This window comes from Colletotrichum navitas (genome assembly GCF_030913465.1).
Source record: "Colletotrichum navitas strain CBS 125086 chromosome Unknown LY79scaffold_75, whole genome shotgun sequence".
NCBI classification, from domain to species: Eukaryota; Fungi; Ascomycota; class Sordariomycetes; order Glomerellales; family Glomerellaceae; genus Colletotrichum; species Colletotrichum navitas.
Window position 1 is genome coordinate 157,569 of NW_026850621.1, and position 16,497 is coordinate 174,065.

The window sequence follows — 16,497 nt, forward strand, 5'->3', positions numbered from 1 at the left end:
GTCTATACCGCTCTTCCGGTATGACAAGTCGGCGGCGAGAACAACAATCCGGCCTCACTTACACACTTCGTAACGGAGACGAAGCACAGGCTTAGTCACCCCTTTTCCAACCCGGTCCGTCCGATCTCTCTTCCGAAAAGGAGCAATGACCGGACGTCCAAACCAACGGCACGATCCGGCAAGGATGGAGGGAGATGTGCCTCTGTCATCGGGAAACACACGCACGCCGGGGGAGGCATGCAGCAGCCACACATGGCTAACCATCGCTCGCACCCCGGACCCAAAGCAGTCACCCAGCCAAACGCAAACCGAACCGGGCCACACCACCACACCGCATCATACACACACACACACACACACACCATGCGGCATAGCACAACGCAGCACACCCACCTTAGATCATCAACCCGCTCGCAGCCAAGCGTGCGTGAGAACGTGGGTGTACGTTTGCCTGGGTAAGAGTGCGAGATCACGCGCGCGCGCGCGCGCGCCCCCCCTCTTGTCTTTGCCTCGTCTTTGCCTCGCCTCGCAGGACGCGAGGGTAAAGGGGCAGGGCAGGACAGGACAGAGGACAGAAGAGGGCATCTCCAAAACGAGACGAGCGTGGAGTAGAGAAGCCTCCCAACCTTGTCCTTGTTTTAACGTTTTCTGCCTTGCCATCTTCCTGAGACAGTAACCAGACCGCAAGAAACAAATAAAAAGTTTCCCCTCCAAATGGAAAAGTAGCCGCTCGAGAGGGGAAAAAAAAAGCTGAGCCAATGCAAAAGGCGAAAAAGACAACCGTCATCGAAAACATGAACGCCCCTCCCCCCACCACCAAACCCCCTTTAGGTCGTGTCGTGCAGCGCGCGGCGTAGAATCTCCTCTTTCTCACCGCTTGCTTGCTTGCATGGTCGCTCCCGGCAGAATCGGGATTGCATGTGTCATCGTCCGTCGAACAGCAGCGCAGCCGCCGCCGCCCGATACCGCGGATCCCAACGACGGTTTTTCAACGGGATACGTAACCAACGCGGGATGGGGGGGCTGCTCCATGCTTGGCGCGAGGCGCATGGTGGACGACCGAACGGCATCTTCCTTTTTCTTTAGCATTAGAAGGGGCTGGGCGGGGAGGCGCGTTTCGATGTTGATGGGATGATAGATGAATGCCCACTCCGTGGTGGCGACTGGCCATGACCGTCATGGCTGCGGTCATTGTTTTCCCCCCAGCAAGCAAAGGTTGTCGTCAGCCAGACAACCCATTGTCTTGTCCATGACAGACAGGCTCGTCCCGACGCCATGAGGCGGGGGGGAGTCATGGTTCTAAACAGTGCAAGGACCAGACGGTGCTATACTAAATCCAGTGCATGCCCAGAGGTAGCGGCAACACATTGATCCTACATAGTACTTATATGAGTGCGGAGGAGCACGCGCGCACACACACGCATACATCTGCCTGGAGAGGGGGGATGCGGTAAGCGCTTCAACGAATTGGGAGTTCGATGACGACTGATTCCTGACAACGGTACTATCGACGTCGAGGTGGGGGGCGCGGCAGATCCAGCACTCAGCTGCCTGCGGTGCAACGAGGCAAGAATAGCAATAAGCAGTCAGTCGGCAGTTCTCACGCTGACTATGCGTCGATGCTTTGCCAAGATCGATCTCTCTCTCTCTCCGTGTCTCTCTCTCTCTGTCTATCTCCATCAAATCTGATCTCCGAATGCCGTTACCCCAAGGCAGAGAGGTATACGGTGCTTCACCCAAAAAGTCATACCGAGAGGCATGCATCGCCATCTCCTCCCTGACGTATTAGAAGGGACCCGGGAGGATGGGGTCGCGCGACCCTTTGTCCATCACTGCCGCTTTCCTCCGTAGGATAGGAGACACTACTGCAAGTACTCTAGTGTAGAAAGCGCGTGTCCTGCGCGGCGGGTGAGGCCCCGAGTCTACCCACACAGGCACCAGCATCGGCGTCGGCATCCGGGGACTTTGACTCGGGGGGAGGGAAACGCAGCTTTCAGAAAGGGAGGAAGGGGGTGTGGTTGCGTAGGAGCCAATGTCGCTTTTGTTAGCACGGATGCCGGTGGCAACGGACTGCATCATAGCAGGCTCAACCTCGCCACCCTAGCACCGCTTTGAGGGTCATGAGGGGGTCACGAAGCCAGGTCGTCGACGTAAAACCGTGGGCGAAGAAGAGAATCGAACGGGAGCCATCCACCTAGCCAGTTGTCGCCTGGCTCTGTAAGCCTTGGCTGACCCTCACTTACGTGCATGTCGTGTGTCCCATCGACCTAGCCCGTCCCCCCACACAAGACAGGGCAAGGGCAAACTTTATTGGGGGCTTGGTCGCATGGCGGATCTGGAGGAGGAAAAGGAGGACGCCGATGAGGAGGAGGCGGATGAAGAGCCTACACTAAGCTGAGGGGGTCACGGGCCGAGCTGTGGCAAACAAGACTACGTCAAGATGGTTACACTAGCACCAACGAAATGGTGGTGGATGGTGATGCGTTCCGCCGAAAGCTTCGCCCGTGTCCCGACTGGGTGTAGTCGTGCGGAACGAGGCGGGCAAGTTGGGGCCGATTTCTCCCCTCCTCCCCAGGGATCCGTATGACATGCCTCCTGGACCTCTGTTTGGATCCCCGTGGCTCCTCTCCAGGCGCCGACGCGCCCTCCGTCGCCCGTCGTCTGCATATGGGGTGGTCGCAGGTTGCAACGACTGGACTGCAACGCTCCAAAAGGTTCCGAAGGAGCGCGGCATTTTTTCTTTTCACATCGACCGGCTCCACCGGGGGGGGGGGAGGGGCAGGCGGTGCACACCGTCCGCTCCATCGGTTCCAGAAGGCCCGGCCAGTGAACGGCCGTATACCTGCCCAGATAAGGCATTTCTAAGCAGTGTTCTCGTCGTGACTTGAACGACTCCATGGGGCCACGATGTTCTGCAGCTGAGAGAGAGGGAATTTTTTTTTTCTTTTAACGGGGGGGCCGAAGACGGCACCACGAATGGTAACCAAATAGTTCCACACCATCTACTTTTGGCGTTTCGCCTGCGGGGAAATAAATGCGAGGACAAAAGTCAGGAGTCAGTCAACTCAACTGTCGGTCAAGCTGAGTGGGTTTCTTCGTGACTTTTTCGAGACGTACGCCCATAAATGATGAAGCGTTGCTGTACAGCGGCCAACGCCCGCACGTTGGCCAGTACGATCGCATGTAGTATGTCAGATGCGTGTGCGCCCTAGACAATGCATGCAGTGGTACCATATCCCAGGCCTCGAGGTTGTCAGTTTGTGTGTCCGTAGCCCCGACGACAACAACAAGGCTGGTAGCAGGCCAGTCCTCAGTCAGAGGAAGCCAGCTCTCGCGTTAGTAAAGATTCACCAATCCATGAGAGGGCCCTCGTGAGACGTCCCCCCCCCCGAGGATAGCTGCATTTGACCGTACGGAACCATGGGCGTCGGGTGGGTGAGTTGGCTGCGTGTCGTATGCAGACATGCCACAGCATTGGGTAGCCTAACCGTCGAACCATGTAGGTACACCAGGCTCGACCTTCCGTGCATATACTAGGCGGCTGGGGAGGTACACGAGACTCAACTGGACCGGTCTAGCGTTGGGCTGGTGACCGCTGCAGTAGCGCGAGATTGACTGACAATGGATGGATTGCTCTTCCAGCCATCAGATCTCAACCTTTTGAGATTGGACGCAGAGGGCCAGAACGAATGCCATAGCAGGCAGGCATCGGAGGATAAGTACGATATAGGAAGCGGCATGACGAAGCTGCTCTTGTGCCCGCCGGCGTTGGCTGATTGGCCGAGAAATAACTCATAGCGGACGACAGGCCTTTTCTTCGGTCGGCCTACCGTGCCTCCCTATGTCAAAAGTGGTAGATCATGTTCGAGAAGGGATAGGCTCGAGAAGATCCCTTTCAACCACGACGAGTTGAACCGTGATCAGCCTACGCGGACCGGAAATTTCCAGTGGCGTCAAGCCTTTTTCCTTGAACCCGGGAAGAACAGGGAAGAGGGGGAAGGAAAAAAAAAAACCCCTGTTCAAAGTACCTCTCTTTTTTGTTTGTTGTTGCTAATAATGAGGATGTAGAAGCTTGGACAAGTTGCCGCCATTGGTATTTACCCGGCCTGGCGGTCCTGGATTCAAGCCAATCCATCCAACGATGATCTCCAGACTTTGACCAGCATGATGGATCATTCAAGGATCTTGCACGTTGATGTGTGGCTTTCGGCATCGACGTTGTCGGCAATTGCGGTTAGTACGTTCTTGAAATGGCTCAGAGTAGGTACAGTACCCATGAGCTAGGAATACATATTCGTGGGGCCGTACGTGGTATCGCAAAAAGCCACGAGGGGCTCCTGATCGGATTGGAGCCCCCTCTTCGAGAATTAGTTGCGGTGAAGAGTGCCCAATATGCAGGTGATCCGGTTGACGGTGGCTGTTGGCAAGCTGAAAAGAGGGGAAACCATGGTGGAAACGCCAAAACAAGACTTGGAAGATGGTGCCAAAACTGTCCAGAGTTCGGTACAAGCTCTTTTGAGCTGGCGCCCTGATTCAACGGTGGAGATGGACCCTTGAAGCAGGCACGAGAATATTGGCATGGCATCGTGTCGTGGGTCTCGAAAAATCTCGTAGACCTTCGTACCGGTAGTGTTGTTGTGTATCCTAATGTGTGTACGTGTGCGTGTGTGCTTTATGGGGGGACGGACCCTAGGCGCCAGACCCAAGCGACGGAGGGTCGGTCACTGGGTCGGGAGATGAGCTGTCATTCACTCCATGAGACTTCTCTTTCTCCGTGTCCAAGGCAATCAAGCTGTCAGTCCTCGTGAGACTCCATTCTCAGGGTCCAACCGCCCTAGTGGCTTGTAGCGTTGTAGCCGGCCAATGGCGCAGTTTAGAGAAGGGAGATGGATATTCATAGAAACAGGCCGCTGTGTGCCTGGGGAGGAAGGGAGATGGATGGCTGAGGTCTCAGCGAGGCCCCCCCTCCCTAAAGACGGTTGCTGGCCCGCCGGCGGATTGGTGTTGCGTCCTCGTTCGGCGCAGCCGTGCCTCTCGATCCTTGGAACACTGCGACCTTCCTTCCTATGACCCTGTTTTCTCTCAATGCCGTTCTTCTTAAATCATCTCATATCTCATGCGTCGAGCTCAGCCTGTTGACTCAACACCACCACCTTGCTGACGACTCAGACCGGAAGGCGTAGATCGCCAACCCGGGCTCCCTGGCGAAATATCTCAATCGAGGTGGCTGCGCTTGGAAATCGTTCCATGTGTCACGTCCTGCATGGTGATGGAGTCTTGATATTCTGCGCCAGAACCTCTCTAGGGTTACTAAGGTCCACGCGTGTGTGTTCAACACGAGGCAGCGGCCGAGACGAGACATCCTGATCCAAGGGTGCCGGCCACACACACTCTTGTCGACAACATCTGCGGGTGCACTGTGTCGCTCTTGACGCACGCCTGGGGTGTGTGACTGAGACCCGCCGGGCCAACCGGCTGCATTGTCTGTCTGCTCAGATCGAACCCATCTGATAGGCTGAGCTGGATGAAGGAATGCCACACCGAGTCGCCATGTTAGGTTTCCCTACGTCCGTTTTTGCTTTTTCCATCATAGGTATTCGCCCTGACTCGCAGTGGACGCGACGACGCAAGTCTTTCCAAGCTTCGAGGCTGATCAGACTTGTAAGCCAGAGAGAGAGCAGTCTCTTGGTGGAAGTCGCTGCCGACAACCGGGAACAACCTGTATTGATGACCAATCTTTGTTCAAGAGACGCGTGCCAATGAAGCAGCCTCTCTCACCATGATCAGGACAAACAGTAGCTGCCCCGTGCAGGCCAGCGTAACCTCGTAACTCGATACATGCCATAGCGATCTGGCGAACAAACGAATAGAAGCATCGAACTGGTTTCTTCACAACTCCTGATGTAACGGTGAAGCCGTTTCTCACGCAGGGCTGGCAGTTCGTAGATGGTTTTGGGGCGCAGGCTCGGTTATGCAGACTACCTGGCTGACAAGGTCCTGGGGAGATGGAAAGGCTGGTGTTAGGGCAGGAGTCTCATCCAATCAGAGGTTGGACGTTTAATACCTCCAGCCCATTCGGTCTACCGGTACTAATACCCGGGGAATTGGCATTGTCGCCAACGGCAACCACTGCCAGGGCGGCCGGTGGGAGTTCCTACATGTAATTTCCATTTGGATGCCTCGATGCCTCGCGCCAATAGGGACAATGCCTTCTAAAGGGAGAACCAGCCGCTGTACTCCGTAGATCAACCATATGTCATGTCTCACTGGGAAAAGGATGGCGGTTTGTTTGACCTGTCGGTGATGCGGCCCTGTTGCCCCCTGTCCTCGATACGAGACCGGGCGGCACGTGATCGTTGCATTCGTATGAGCAAAGGACGAAGTTGGCCGGTTAGCTCAGCATTGAAGAGAATGCGTCACCAGATCTCAGCCGAAGTGGAGTCCTATATGTTCCGTGTTGTCGGCGGTGCACCAACATGGCTGCACGGGTGCTCCAGCCTTTTCTCACCCCTGAATATCACATGGTCCGGGAGACGAGTTGGTTGGGTTTTCGTATGGTGGAATGACATGAAGGAGAGGAGCACCGTGCACATCGCAGTTCCCTGCATCATGGGCGTCTGGTTTCTCCAGTTTGCGGCCAAGGGAAAAAGGTCGTCGCCACTCGGGAAGCTCGAGAGGATGGCCGTCGCTCAGCAAAACACGGGCAAAACCCGTGTAAGGTCGGTGCCCAAGCCAAGGGAGACAGGCCGTGATCTCGCAGCCAATGAGCAGGTTGAGACCAATAGACCGGTGATTTACTGACCGGGCATCATTCGTGTGATACACCGGATGTGCGGCCGCTGTGATATTTGGACAGCCTGGTTATCGGTGTCGGGGATGTGGCAGAAGAAAACATTTGCCTCCTACCGGAGGCGAGCCGTGAACCGCGAACGTGAGGGCAATGCCTTCCGGGCCAACATCTGGGCTGCTGGGGGCAAGCGAGATCGCCATGGCGAGGGCTGTCAATGTTTTGGTTTGCGTGTGAACAGCGTAGGAGGATGGCAAGCGAGCCAACAGCTGGCTGTTGGCTGTGGTTGCGCGTACGTGTGTGGTTTGGCCATGTGCGCGCGCGTGTGAGATTGGGGTTTCCCCCTTCTTCCTCCCCGGTGTACCAGTCATGTTTGGCCAGTGGGGGCGGTCAAATCGCACACCCTCGAGGGGGGGGGGGGGGGGGGGGGGGGGGGTGATGCTAAAGCAGAGTCGCATCCATGGCGGACATCTGAGCACCGTAAATGGCACGGTGTCCCGGTTTGTGGAGCGTGCGGTATTTCTGGTCGTGCTACCGCAATCTCACCCAACTTCCAAGTTGACACGAATGGGTAGTTGAATCCATGTATCATTGCAGCTTTCGCTGGGTCTTTGCCGTGGGAACAACAAAAGGCAAATGCCAAAACGCCGCGCTTGGCTGGATGGGCCTCGAGTTTCCGCGAGCCAGTCAATTTCATCCAGAGTGCTTCGAGTGCAGGAAGGAATTTTTGTCTAATGAAGCTGGTGCCAAAGTGCCGCGCTTGTATTCCAGGACATGGAATTTGGCCCGGGTCGTTCTGGCCGGAAATGGCTTGGTCCTTCGCTGCCACATTAACTGGGGTGCTTTCGAGGCTGCTTCGCCTTGAAGAGGCAAAACGGAGCAGCACATTGACGAACACTGAGGGCTTCGCGTGTTGTGGGAGAGCCCAGCGGTCATGGCCTGGTGGAGATCCCTCGATGACATGCTGTTCTCCGTTGTCGAAGTCAAAAGCACAGCGGCGAAGGTGAGGCAAATACCATCAGGGCTTTCGATGCCTCTGTTACAGTCGATATCAGTCTGGCACTAGCACGGCACAATGCTTTTAGTAGTGATCGGTACGGTGACGGTGAGTGGGTGCCTCAGCGTGCATCCCGTCGTCATCGGCTGGGAATTTGCTGTGCTGCGACTGGGGAGGTTCAGCGCGGATTGGGCCATGGACAGAGTGAGAGAGACCACCCTTGGGTGGTGACTGGGCCGCAGTGATCACCCAGCAGATCGGATGATGGGCACAGTCCACCGACACAGACTGTCCCTTGCCCTTTGCAGTCGGAATTGCAGGCAACGGGGCGTGACCAGGGGGGAGATCGTTGCCCCCTGGAGTGTCGTTTGCCGAGCCCCGAAATAAGCAGAGCCCGTAGTCAAAGGCGCAGAGGAAGAGATGACCCCTCCCCTTCCCCCCGTCCAGTGTCGCCGTGGTGCCAGGGTGTGCTTTGGTGCGTGTGGGTGAGTCTCCTGCAAAGTCCACACACATCTGGTCCTGGTCTGGCCCGGTTTGATCTGGTCTGGTCTGGTGCGTGGTCTTGGTCAGGGCTGCCTGGTAAGCCCCGCTGGGATGAGATGCGTATCGCCGTACATACTAGTAGTACGTAGCAAGACACTGAACTGGGGACCAAGGCGATGCAGAGGGCGCCGAGGACGAAAAAGGGAGAGGGTGCTCTGCAGAGGCGGTCAGCAGCCAAGCGGCATGGTCATGGATGAGGGAGGAGGACCTTGAGAAGGGAAAAAGGTGCCAGGCAGATTACCTTGGTGAGGCGGATTTGATACGAGTACCGGTACCTGGGCTGCCCGCGACAAACCAGCCTCCCTAGCCCGTATGCAAGGTACAGGCCACTGGCACAAATTGCACAAGGCTAGCCCAATACTGTCGAATACATTTGGAAGCCTTTTAGAAACTGGGTCATCCCAACTTGAAGCCGAACCGCCATTAACGATTTTTTTTTTCTCCCTCCCCTTTCCCGTCGCTCTCTTTTGCTCAGATGACCTGGTGGCGTTTTTGTTTGTTTCGGACGCCAGGGCGTGTTCGACAAGGACTACGGGAGTTGGTATGGAATGGGGCGTTGTGTTGTGTACGGATAGCTGTTCGATGGGAGGCGACCATTGACGGCACGATGCTGGAGACAGAGTCATCCGTACGCGGTAGACCAAAAGCGAACCATGGCATGAACGGTGTAATGTATCCGTTCTTTGTTCCGCCGCGGTGTGTATGTATGGCCGGATGATGTCCGGAGACGAAGACGGAGGTTCGCAGTGGGGGCGTAGGGCGAGGACGAGGGCTACAGGAACGGCGCTGAGCTGTCATTGTTGTTATCGAACTGTGTCAGCGTTGCTTTCTGGCGTGGTGCCCCCAATCAACGTTCTCCGCCATGCACCTGGCTTGCAGTATTCTCCGGGTCTCCATTGCTGCCACGAAGGACGTTTGTGCCGTGTTCAGCGAATGGCGCAAAGCGGATGGCGCAGAGTGTGTGTGTGTGTGTGTGTGTGTGTGTGTGTGTGTAATCATCTGGCATGCCAGGCTCGTTGTCATCGTCAGTCCCCGTCGGGTCGGGCAAGTCTCGGTCTCAGACTCACTCACTCTCTTGGTGCCGGGCTTTACTCTCCGGTGCATCGTCGCCCTAGTCTGTGATGGTTTTTTAATTTATTTTTTGTTTTTATTCTTATCATGGCTGGAGTGCCGTGGTCGCGTTGTAGCGCTGGGTTTTACCCGACCGAGACCCGGCCAATCAGGTTCCCGACGTCGACTTTGCCTCAGGACCCATATTGAACTGGGAGGGTGCACCAGGGAAGGCAGCACACAGCTCGCAAAGGCAGGAGCGCCGGAGGGCAGAGCGAGCATAGCAAAACAGAAACAGAAACAGCGGCAGCAACAGCGGCAGCAGCGCTAAGGGGGTGCAGATGCGATACTGCAGTTGTTGCCCACCCCTGCCACCCCTGCCTCTGCTGCCACTTCCTGGCTGACGCCTCCTTCTCCTTTGTGGTTCTTCCTGCTGGTTGACGCGCGCACCTGGTCATCTCCTTCCTCTCCTTCCTCTGCTTCCTCTCCCGCGCCTGCCCGTCCACCCGCCCGCGTACCTGTCATGTTTCTATTGATGTGGAAGGAGCACCAGCTACTGTTCCTGCTCCTGCTCCGTCCTGCTCCTCCTGCTCCTCCTGCTCCTGCCGTTCCTAAGCTTCCAGCTGGCACTTAGTTTCCCGCATTGAGACACACCCTCAGGCCATGGGCGAATGGACGAGCGATGCGTGACTCTCTCACACACTCACACACTCTCTCTCCCGCACGCCGAATTATGTTGCCTGGTGCAGTAACTCTGTCCAGATACCAAGGCAGTAAGTAGAGTAGTGTGTACCTGACTGACCTCGTTGTGTGTGTGTGTGTGTGTGTGCGTGTGTGTGCTGCGTCGGGTGGTGTCGGTGCAGGCGCCTGCGGAAGTTCCTTTCCGCCCACCGACAGCCACACACATCCACTGGTCCATCCGTCCAATGGGCCAGCCACCCACACTCGAAACCGGTGACTGATGAGTCCAGCGTCAATGTGAGATGAGAGAGTGTGTGTACTACTATGTGTATGTGTGCGTGTCCGTGGGCGTGGAGTTCCTTTCAATACTTCCTTCAGTGGCCCACCCACCCAGCAGCACCGTCTATGAACCATGACAAAATCGCAGAGCCAATGAGCGGCAAGCTCCAGTCATTTCTCGTCCTTTTTATTTTACTCTACTTGTATTTTGTTTTTTATTTTTATATCCTGTCCCTTTTCTTTCGGGAATATGGTGTTGAGGAGGCAGGAAGGGACAGACGGCGCTCATATTCCCTCTTTGACAATGTCCAATCTGAAGGCGCTGGGTTGAAACCCACACACTCAATTCTCACTTATGGGTCCACGGATACAAATGCAAAGTAAGCTAGACAAGTACGTACATACATACATATATACATACAGACATCGCACTCGACCCGATGACGAAGTATCTCCGTACCCTTCTTTTAGCGTGTGGTCCCGTCGGAGCCAGTCACCCTGTCGTCTCCACGTCCAGACCCTTCTATCCTTTTTTTTATTTTTTTTTATCATTTTCTTTGACTCTGACCTTCCCTTGCCTCTGGAACATGCTGCCAATGCTCCCCCTTCCTCAGAGTGCCAAAGCCAACGCCGCCGACTTGGCCAAAGCTACGTCGGGGGGGTTGCAACGACGACCACTGTCCAGTCTTGTTGCACCTAAGCACCCTCTCCTCCACCCCCCCCCCCTCGTCCCTGTCACCGTCCCCGTCTCCGTCCTCGTTCCAGCCCAGTCCGCCAGTTCCGACTCCCCAACAGTCTAGGATGTAATTAGAGAAAGGGAGAGGGAGAGAGGCGGCGGCCAAGAGGAAAAACCATCCTGTCGGGGGCACATGGGTGTAATCGAGTGTATTGTGTGCGACGTACTATGGTGCTGCTACCGATCCTGTCTGTATTGGAATAATTCCAATACCTGGTACCTACCTTGATCCATTGTCTATCTCTCACCTATCCGTCTCGTCTCGCTGGTGATTAATGCACAACATAGCTTGTAGACAGGGACAGCGGCTGCTCGGTTTAAGGAAAATGCTATGCCAGTGCCGCGCGAGGGCACGAATGCTCTTGGTTCTGTTATTGTATTTTACATTCATCTATTATTTGCTGGCTTGTATTGGTCCATTATCTCCCCGGGGTCCCAAACGGTGGGTGCTGGTTCTGCTACAGAGTACGAAGTACATGCTGCGTAGGTATTCGTATTTCTGCTACCGGGTCGGGTCCCTTCCTTTCCCAGTCTGCGTCTGCCTGCGCCTGCCTGCCAGCGTCCCCCCTCCCGACCAGCCCAGCGCGAGCCCACTTTCCCTGCCCTGCTGTTTTGCCCTTGTCGTGTCGTGTCGCCAACAAGTACCGACCTCCTCTTTTTCGATGCACCGATACCTAGCTTTGCCCCGAAGAGTACCTCTCCTGCTACTTTTGCCCATCCCATCCCGCCTGCCCACCTATCACCTACCTACTTACCTACCTAGTCGTACCTGCCTGCCTTACCTACGTTACGAACCGCTGTAGTGTATACCCCCCCCCCCCCCCTTCTTTTCTTCACTCACTTCGCCCTCCCGGTCTCCTCTCCCCCCCCCCCCTCTCGCCTCCATTCACACACGCACGCCGCCATCATTCCTCTCCACTTTACATCCTCACACCCCCATCCCCCCGTCCTTCTCTCCCATCCCCATCCCATCCATTTCACTCCTCGAAATTCTTCTTTTCCGACTTTATTCCTTTCCTCTCCCCTCCCCTCCCATCCTCCAAATTCTCTTTTCCCTCTCTACCCAACCCTCGAATCCGCCGTACCCCGACGAAATCCTTCGTCCTCGACTTTTGCACGATACTCTCATCCAAGTCGTCGACAACCCAGGATTCAGGTTCTCGTCCCTCTTATCTCCCTCCCTCTTCCTCTCCCTCTCCCTCTCGACGCGAAGCCGATTCGGTTCGACTCTCGTTGTCCGATTCACCCCAGCCCGACCACCATCACAACCCGAGTTGATACTCTTGTTTGATCCAAAAGAACACCGTCGGTCGACATCACCGCGCGAGCGCTCAACGACCGAATTAACCACCCAACGAAGTCCCTCCGCCTCCGTGTCCCGATCAACCCTCTCTTGTTTTCCTTCCTTGAGGTAAGCTTTTTATTTCGAAAAGTTCCAAGTCTCAAAAATATGTTGCCGCCATAGTCTGCACATGAGCTTCAACAGACCATTTCGCCTACGTCGTGGCGGCGAATCACTCCTCTTCCCGACACAGGGCACGACCGTGACGCGGTGTACTCGATTTCGCAATAGGATAGCAACCCAGTCATTCCGTCATCACCCCCTTTGTCTGCGTCTCCTACCGTCCAACATTGCTTAGGTGTTGCCTCTCTGTGCCCAGTGTGCTGGCGCAACCTAGCACATGTTGCATTGTATTTCCGCAGGGAACACCCTTTCCTTGTTGCCTCACAGCAACTCTTCACTCCAACACCGGCCCGCCAGCACTTGACGCATCATTCGACGAAGCTTGTGTGTCAGACTCAGGCACAGACAGTCAAAGTTTTTTTTTTCTTCTTCTTGTAGGGCACTCTCGCTGATCAGTTACCACTCGCAGACAAAGCTAGCTCCGGCTTTTCCCTTTCTGCCCGACTTTCTTCGTCCCGTGTCTGGCGGCCCTTGGTTCTTCTAACGCCTCGACCATTATCCTCCGTTCAAGCATCCATTCCGAGTCAGCCATCACATCATCCGTTTCCGCGCGAAGATTCTTCATTTCCTGGGCGGTTTCGATCTGTGAACTATCCTCGATCCGCAGCATATTTCCTTCATTTATCCTCGACTACTAGAAGTCCGCCTTCCGCTGTCAACACGATCACACCCTTGATGGCTATTCGCAATTACTAGGGGCTCGTCACTCACCCGCTCACCAACCCGGCACCTCGTCTCTTTAGGCCTTGGACAACACCACTAGCACGTTGCGGTCCTCGTTCCACTTGCCAAGTGTTCTATCCGAGTGCCTCGAGCAATCTTCTCACCCCGACAAAGGTCCTTCCCCGATCTTCGTCGGAACCCCCACCATCACCGCCATCATGCCCGGAGGCGTCTGTGCCGTCCTCGATTACGAGGTCGACCAAATGGCCGAGTTTGTCGCCGAGATGGCCACTCGTGTGGTCATGCCGTTGTCGACGACCGCCGTCACACCCCCCTTTCGCAAGTTCGTCTCGCAGATCCTGTCTTCCACGAGACTGCCCAAGAGCACTATTCTTCTCGGAATGAACTACCTCGCGAAGCGGGTCAACACGCTGAAGCAGAACAATCCTACCTATACGGTACCCGAGGGCCAGGTTTGGCGCATGTTGACGGTCTCGCTGCTGCTTGGCAGCAAGTTCTTGGACGACAACACCTTCCAGAACCGTTCGTGGTCTGAGGTGAGCGGCATCCCCGTAGCTGAGCTCAACGCTCTGGAACATGAGTGGCTGGAGCAGTCTGGCTGGTGCCTCTACGTCAACCTGGATTATAGCGCCGACTACAAGGCTTGGCTTACCAGTTGGGATGACTGGAAGGTCCTCAAGGATCAGGCCGCTGCCAGGGCCAGCCGGGAGAGACTTGTGCCGGCCATCGACACCAGCATCAACCGGTACGGAGGACGATCTGCGTATCATACGTTTGTTCAGCAGCAGGCGGCTGAATATGAGCGCTACGAGGCCATCAAGCGCAACGAGCTGGCCTGTCACCAGTACGGTAGCTGGAATTGGCCATCCGCCCCGCTCACCCCACCGGACTCTGGCTACGGCACACCCGAGTACATCAACTCTGCGACTTCAGCTAATGCCCGTTACAACGACTGGTTTTCTCAGGCAGCTGCCAACGGTCAGTGGAACACGCGTTACCAACAGCCGTCTCACTACTACGGTCACCGCCACAACCAGCAGGCCTTCTCTGGGCACTACAACTACCCGCAAAATATCTGGGAGCACGGTGTTGCAGAGTGTAGCTGTGCAACCTGCGTCGGGCCTACCGCGAAGCCATCCGCCTACTTTGCGCACCCCAGCTTCGGTCAGCCTGTCATGGGCTAACCTCATCGCGATGCCTGGTCCGGCCATCGCCGCCCTACGAAACTGGAAGAAATTTCTACTATCGGAAAAGTTTGGGAGGTCTAGCGTCACCGGAGACGCAGGCTTTTTGTTTTTCTTTTTTTTTTCTGGCATGACGATACATTTGCATTCTTCAGATACCCTCTCACGACGAGAAACCGAAAGAAGCGGTTATTTGACCGAATGGTCCCCCACGTCGGAATTCGACTTTACGACACATGGGCAGGCATACGGCATGGTTTCGACCCTCCAGTTCTGATGTACGCATCCAAATTCGGCTATGGATTCCTCCTCGGAATTTCGAACTTTGTTGCGTCGGACGACGGATGGTCTATCGATCCTCTGGCTGCAGCCCTTAATGACATATTTCTTTAATTCTTTCCCCTTGGTATACGGATAAACTCATCGGCGTTGTCAGGTCGCCCGTCTCAATTTCCCCGGAGTTTTCTCAATAGAGTTTGTGGCGGTGTATTTTTCTTTTGTGGATGTGGGTTGGCCGGCAGAGCTTTTTTGCTTGTGTCTTTATGGTTTTGAACGTGGGGCAAAGCATGTCTTGGTTGACGAAACAGCTTCGACATGAGTCGGTCGAGGTCTAGTACGATCGGGTCAGCAACACAGTACACGCTGCCAAAAAAAGCCTCATCATCTCTGTGCGCCTGACTGCGCACCAGGACAGCGAGATGCTCGACAAAACCCGCCTACCCACCCCGCAGTTTCTTTTGTGGCACCTCACAAAACCATACGTGTTTCTTGTAACTTTACCTTGTTTTCGGCACAACACTGTCTTCGGTCTAGAGTAGGATCGGATGGATGCAGTGTGGACTAAACCGGCAAGGCCGACATAGTCGAAAGAAGACGCAGGCCTGCTGTGTCGGCACGAGACGGGGGAAAAAAAGAAGTGGCACTTCAGCAAAGGCTACTTGCGGATCATGTGTTTACTTGGCTGGTTATACGCGGGCATCTGTGTTTCGCGAGAATGGAAAAAAAAAAGACTGGACTACCATGGAGAGGTGTTCTGCATCGTGGTTTTTGGTCAAGTGGGAGGCAATCCCTCCAGGAAACGTCTGGAGTTTTATCTCTTCACTTTGTCATTATGCATTTCCTGTTTGGTTGGCATGTGTTTTCGCCCTCTCTTTACCACACTCATGGTGAAGAAGGCAGAAAGCCGCTCTTTCACCACCCTTTACTGTTCATGACATTCTTAGACGTTTATTTTTATCTTCCCTTCGGTGTCAAATTCGGCATTCGTTTGAGTGTCAAGGACAAGGAGTTGAGATGCTGATGTAGGAGAAGGATAACGAGGTTTTCTTCTTTTGGCTGCAGCGATGGATTGGTGCGGCTTTACATGTTTATGACGACGAGAAAGGGTTTATTTAGGATTGGCCCAAGCCTTCGCCAAGGTACCTCAGCATTGCTGGTAAGAGAGCATACCGTTATGCTAAAAGGGCAGCTTGCGAGCCATCAGCCATAGGATATGGGTTGAAATGGGGTTCTTGGGAAGAATGAAACTACTGGAAGGAAAAGCAAGGATACAAATGGAATTCTCACATGGTGATTGATGGCACCTGTCAAGTACGGGGAAAGGTGGCAGTCCTAGATAACCAAACAAAAAATACACAAAACACATCAAGATGACTTGCTTACGCCTACTTGTAGTGACGCTCTATGGCAACTATCTGGGTCAGCACGCACCCCCCTTCTGTGTTCTTGTTCTTGTTCAGCCTTGCTACCAAGCATTGATCCCGGCTGCTTGTTGCCTGTACCGCTATTTGGGGACGTTGCCGCAGACAGCTGCACCGTCGTGTTGATAGAGCCCGCCCGTCTCCTTCGTTGATAGAAAGCGGCTGGAAGACGGCGCGAGGAGTGACAACACATCCTAGAAACCCACGTCCCTTCCGCCGCAATAGAACCGCTTCGCCAGTGCCTTGATGATTATTACGCATCCTACAGTGGCTTGTGACTAGTTTACTCCAGTTGAATAGATTTTTTAACTTTTTTCAATTCTTTTCCCCCCCCCTTTGTCATAGGCCATCATAGGACAGATATGTTTGCTCACGTGCCCATCATGTATAT

At 54.9% G+C, this 16,497-nt stretch overlaps 9 protein-coding genes across 9 annotated transcripts; 6 read left to right on the forward strand and 3 right to left on the reverse strand.

Moving 5' to 3' along the window:
- LY79DRAFT_367278 (uncharacterized protein) lies at positions 1-783 on the forward strand. Its single transcript, XM_060552795.1, has one exon. It carries the CDS (start codon positions 146-148, stop codon positions 674-676), a length of 531 nt encoding a protein of 176 aa, XP_060409997.1. The 5' UTR covers positions 1-145; the 3' UTR covers positions 677-783.
- Positions 784-1,217, forward strand: LY79DRAFT_367279 (uncharacterized protein). Its single transcript, XM_060552796.1, has one exon. It carries the CDS (start codon positions 890-892, stop codon positions 1,133-1,135), a length of 246 nt encoding a protein of 81 aa, XP_060409998.1. The 5' UTR covers positions 784-889; the 3' UTR covers positions 1,136-1,217.
- LY79DRAFT_367280 (uncharacterized protein) lies at positions 1,218-2,107 on the reverse strand. Its single transcript, XM_060552797.1, has one exon. The coding sequence runs from the start codon at positions 1,768-1,770 to the stop codon at positions 1,300-1,302; it is 471 nt and encodes a 156-aa protein (XP_060409999.1). The 5' UTR covers positions 1,771-2,107; the 3' UTR covers positions 1,218-1,299.
- Positions 2,108-2,763: 656 nt separating this feature from the next.
- On the forward strand, positions 2,764-3,456 carry LY79DRAFT_566015 (uncharacterized protein). Its single transcript, XM_060558778.1, has one exon. It carries the CDS (start codon positions 3,196-3,198, stop codon positions 3,373-3,375), a length of 180 nt encoding a protein of 59 aa, XP_060410000.1. The 5' UTR covers positions 2,764-3,195; the 3' UTR covers positions 3,376-3,456.
- Positions 3,457-7,480: 4,024 nt separating this feature from the next.
- Positions 7,481-9,125, reverse strand: LY79DRAFT_582968 (uncharacterized protein; the record flags this gene model as incomplete). The annotated part of the gene is made up of 3 exons (XM_060560297.1): positions 7,481-7,823; positions 8,569-8,630; positions 8,808-9,125. The coding sequence occupies 3 exons, from the start codon at positions 9,123-9,125 to the stop codon at positions 7,481-7,483; spliced, it is 723 nt and encodes a 240-aa protein (XP_060410001.1).
- Positions 9,072-9,858, forward strand: LY79DRAFT_367335 (uncharacterized protein). Its single transcript, XM_060552799.1, has one exon. The coding sequence runs from the start codon at positions 9,190-9,192 to the stop codon at positions 9,706-9,708; it is 519 nt and encodes a 172-aa protein (XP_060410002.1). The 5' UTR covers positions 9,072-9,189; the 3' UTR covers positions 9,709-9,858.
- On the reverse strand, positions 9,858-10,624 carry LY79DRAFT_367326 (uncharacterized protein). The gene has a single exon (XM_060552798.1). It carries the CDS (start codon positions 10,470-10,472, stop codon positions 10,008-10,010), a length of 465 nt encoding a protein of 154 aa, XP_060410003.1. The 5' UTR covers positions 10,473-10,624; the 3' UTR covers positions 9,858-10,007.
- On the forward strand, positions 10,572-11,224 carry LY79DRAFT_367343 (uncharacterized protein). Its single transcript, XM_060552800.1, has one exon. It carries the CDS (start codon positions 10,778-10,780, stop codon positions 11,135-11,137), a length of 360 nt encoding a protein of 119 aa, XP_060410004.1. The 5' UTR covers positions 10,572-10,777; the 3' UTR covers positions 11,138-11,224.
- Positions 11,225-13,419: 2,195 nt separating this feature from the next.
- Positions 13,420-14,406, forward strand: LY79DRAFT_582969 (meiotically up-regulated 80 protein; the record flags this gene model as incomplete). The annotated part of the gene is made up of 1 exon (XM_060560298.1): positions 13,420-14,406. The coding sequence occupies one exon, from the start codon at positions 13,420-13,422 to the stop codon at positions 14,404-14,406; it is 987 nt and encodes a 328-aa protein (XP_060410005.1).
- Between the last annotated feature and the right edge of the window lie 2,091 nt (positions 14,407-16,497).

Coding starts and splice junctions, on each gene's coding strand:
- LY79DRAFT_367278 (XM_060552795.1), top strand. CDS start 146: ATGACCGGACGTCCAAACCAACGGCACGATCCGGCAAGGATGGAGGGA.
- LY79DRAFT_367343 (XM_060552800.1), top strand. CDS start 10,778: ATGACGAAGTATCTCCGTACCCTTCTTTTAGCGTGTGGTCCCGTCGGA.
- LY79DRAFT_367279 (XM_060552796.1), top strand. CDS start 890: ATGGTCGCTCCCGGCAGAATCGGGATTGCATGTGTCATCGTCCGTCGA.
- LY79DRAFT_367326 (XM_060552798.1), bottom strand. CDS start 10,472: ATGGTTCATAGACGGTGCTGCTGGGTGGGTGGGCCACTGAAGGAAGTA.
- LY79DRAFT_566015 (XM_060558778.1), top strand. CDS start 3,196: ATGCGTGTGCGCCCTAGACAATGCATGCAGTGGTACCATATCCCAGGC.
- LY79DRAFT_367335 (XM_060552799.1), top strand. CDS start 9,190: ATGCACCTGGCTTGCAGTATTCTCCGGGTCTCCATTGCTGCCACGAAG.
- LY79DRAFT_367280 (XM_060552797.1), bottom strand. CDS start 1,770: ATGGCGATGCATGCCTCTCGGTATGACTTTTTGGGTGAAGCACCGTAT.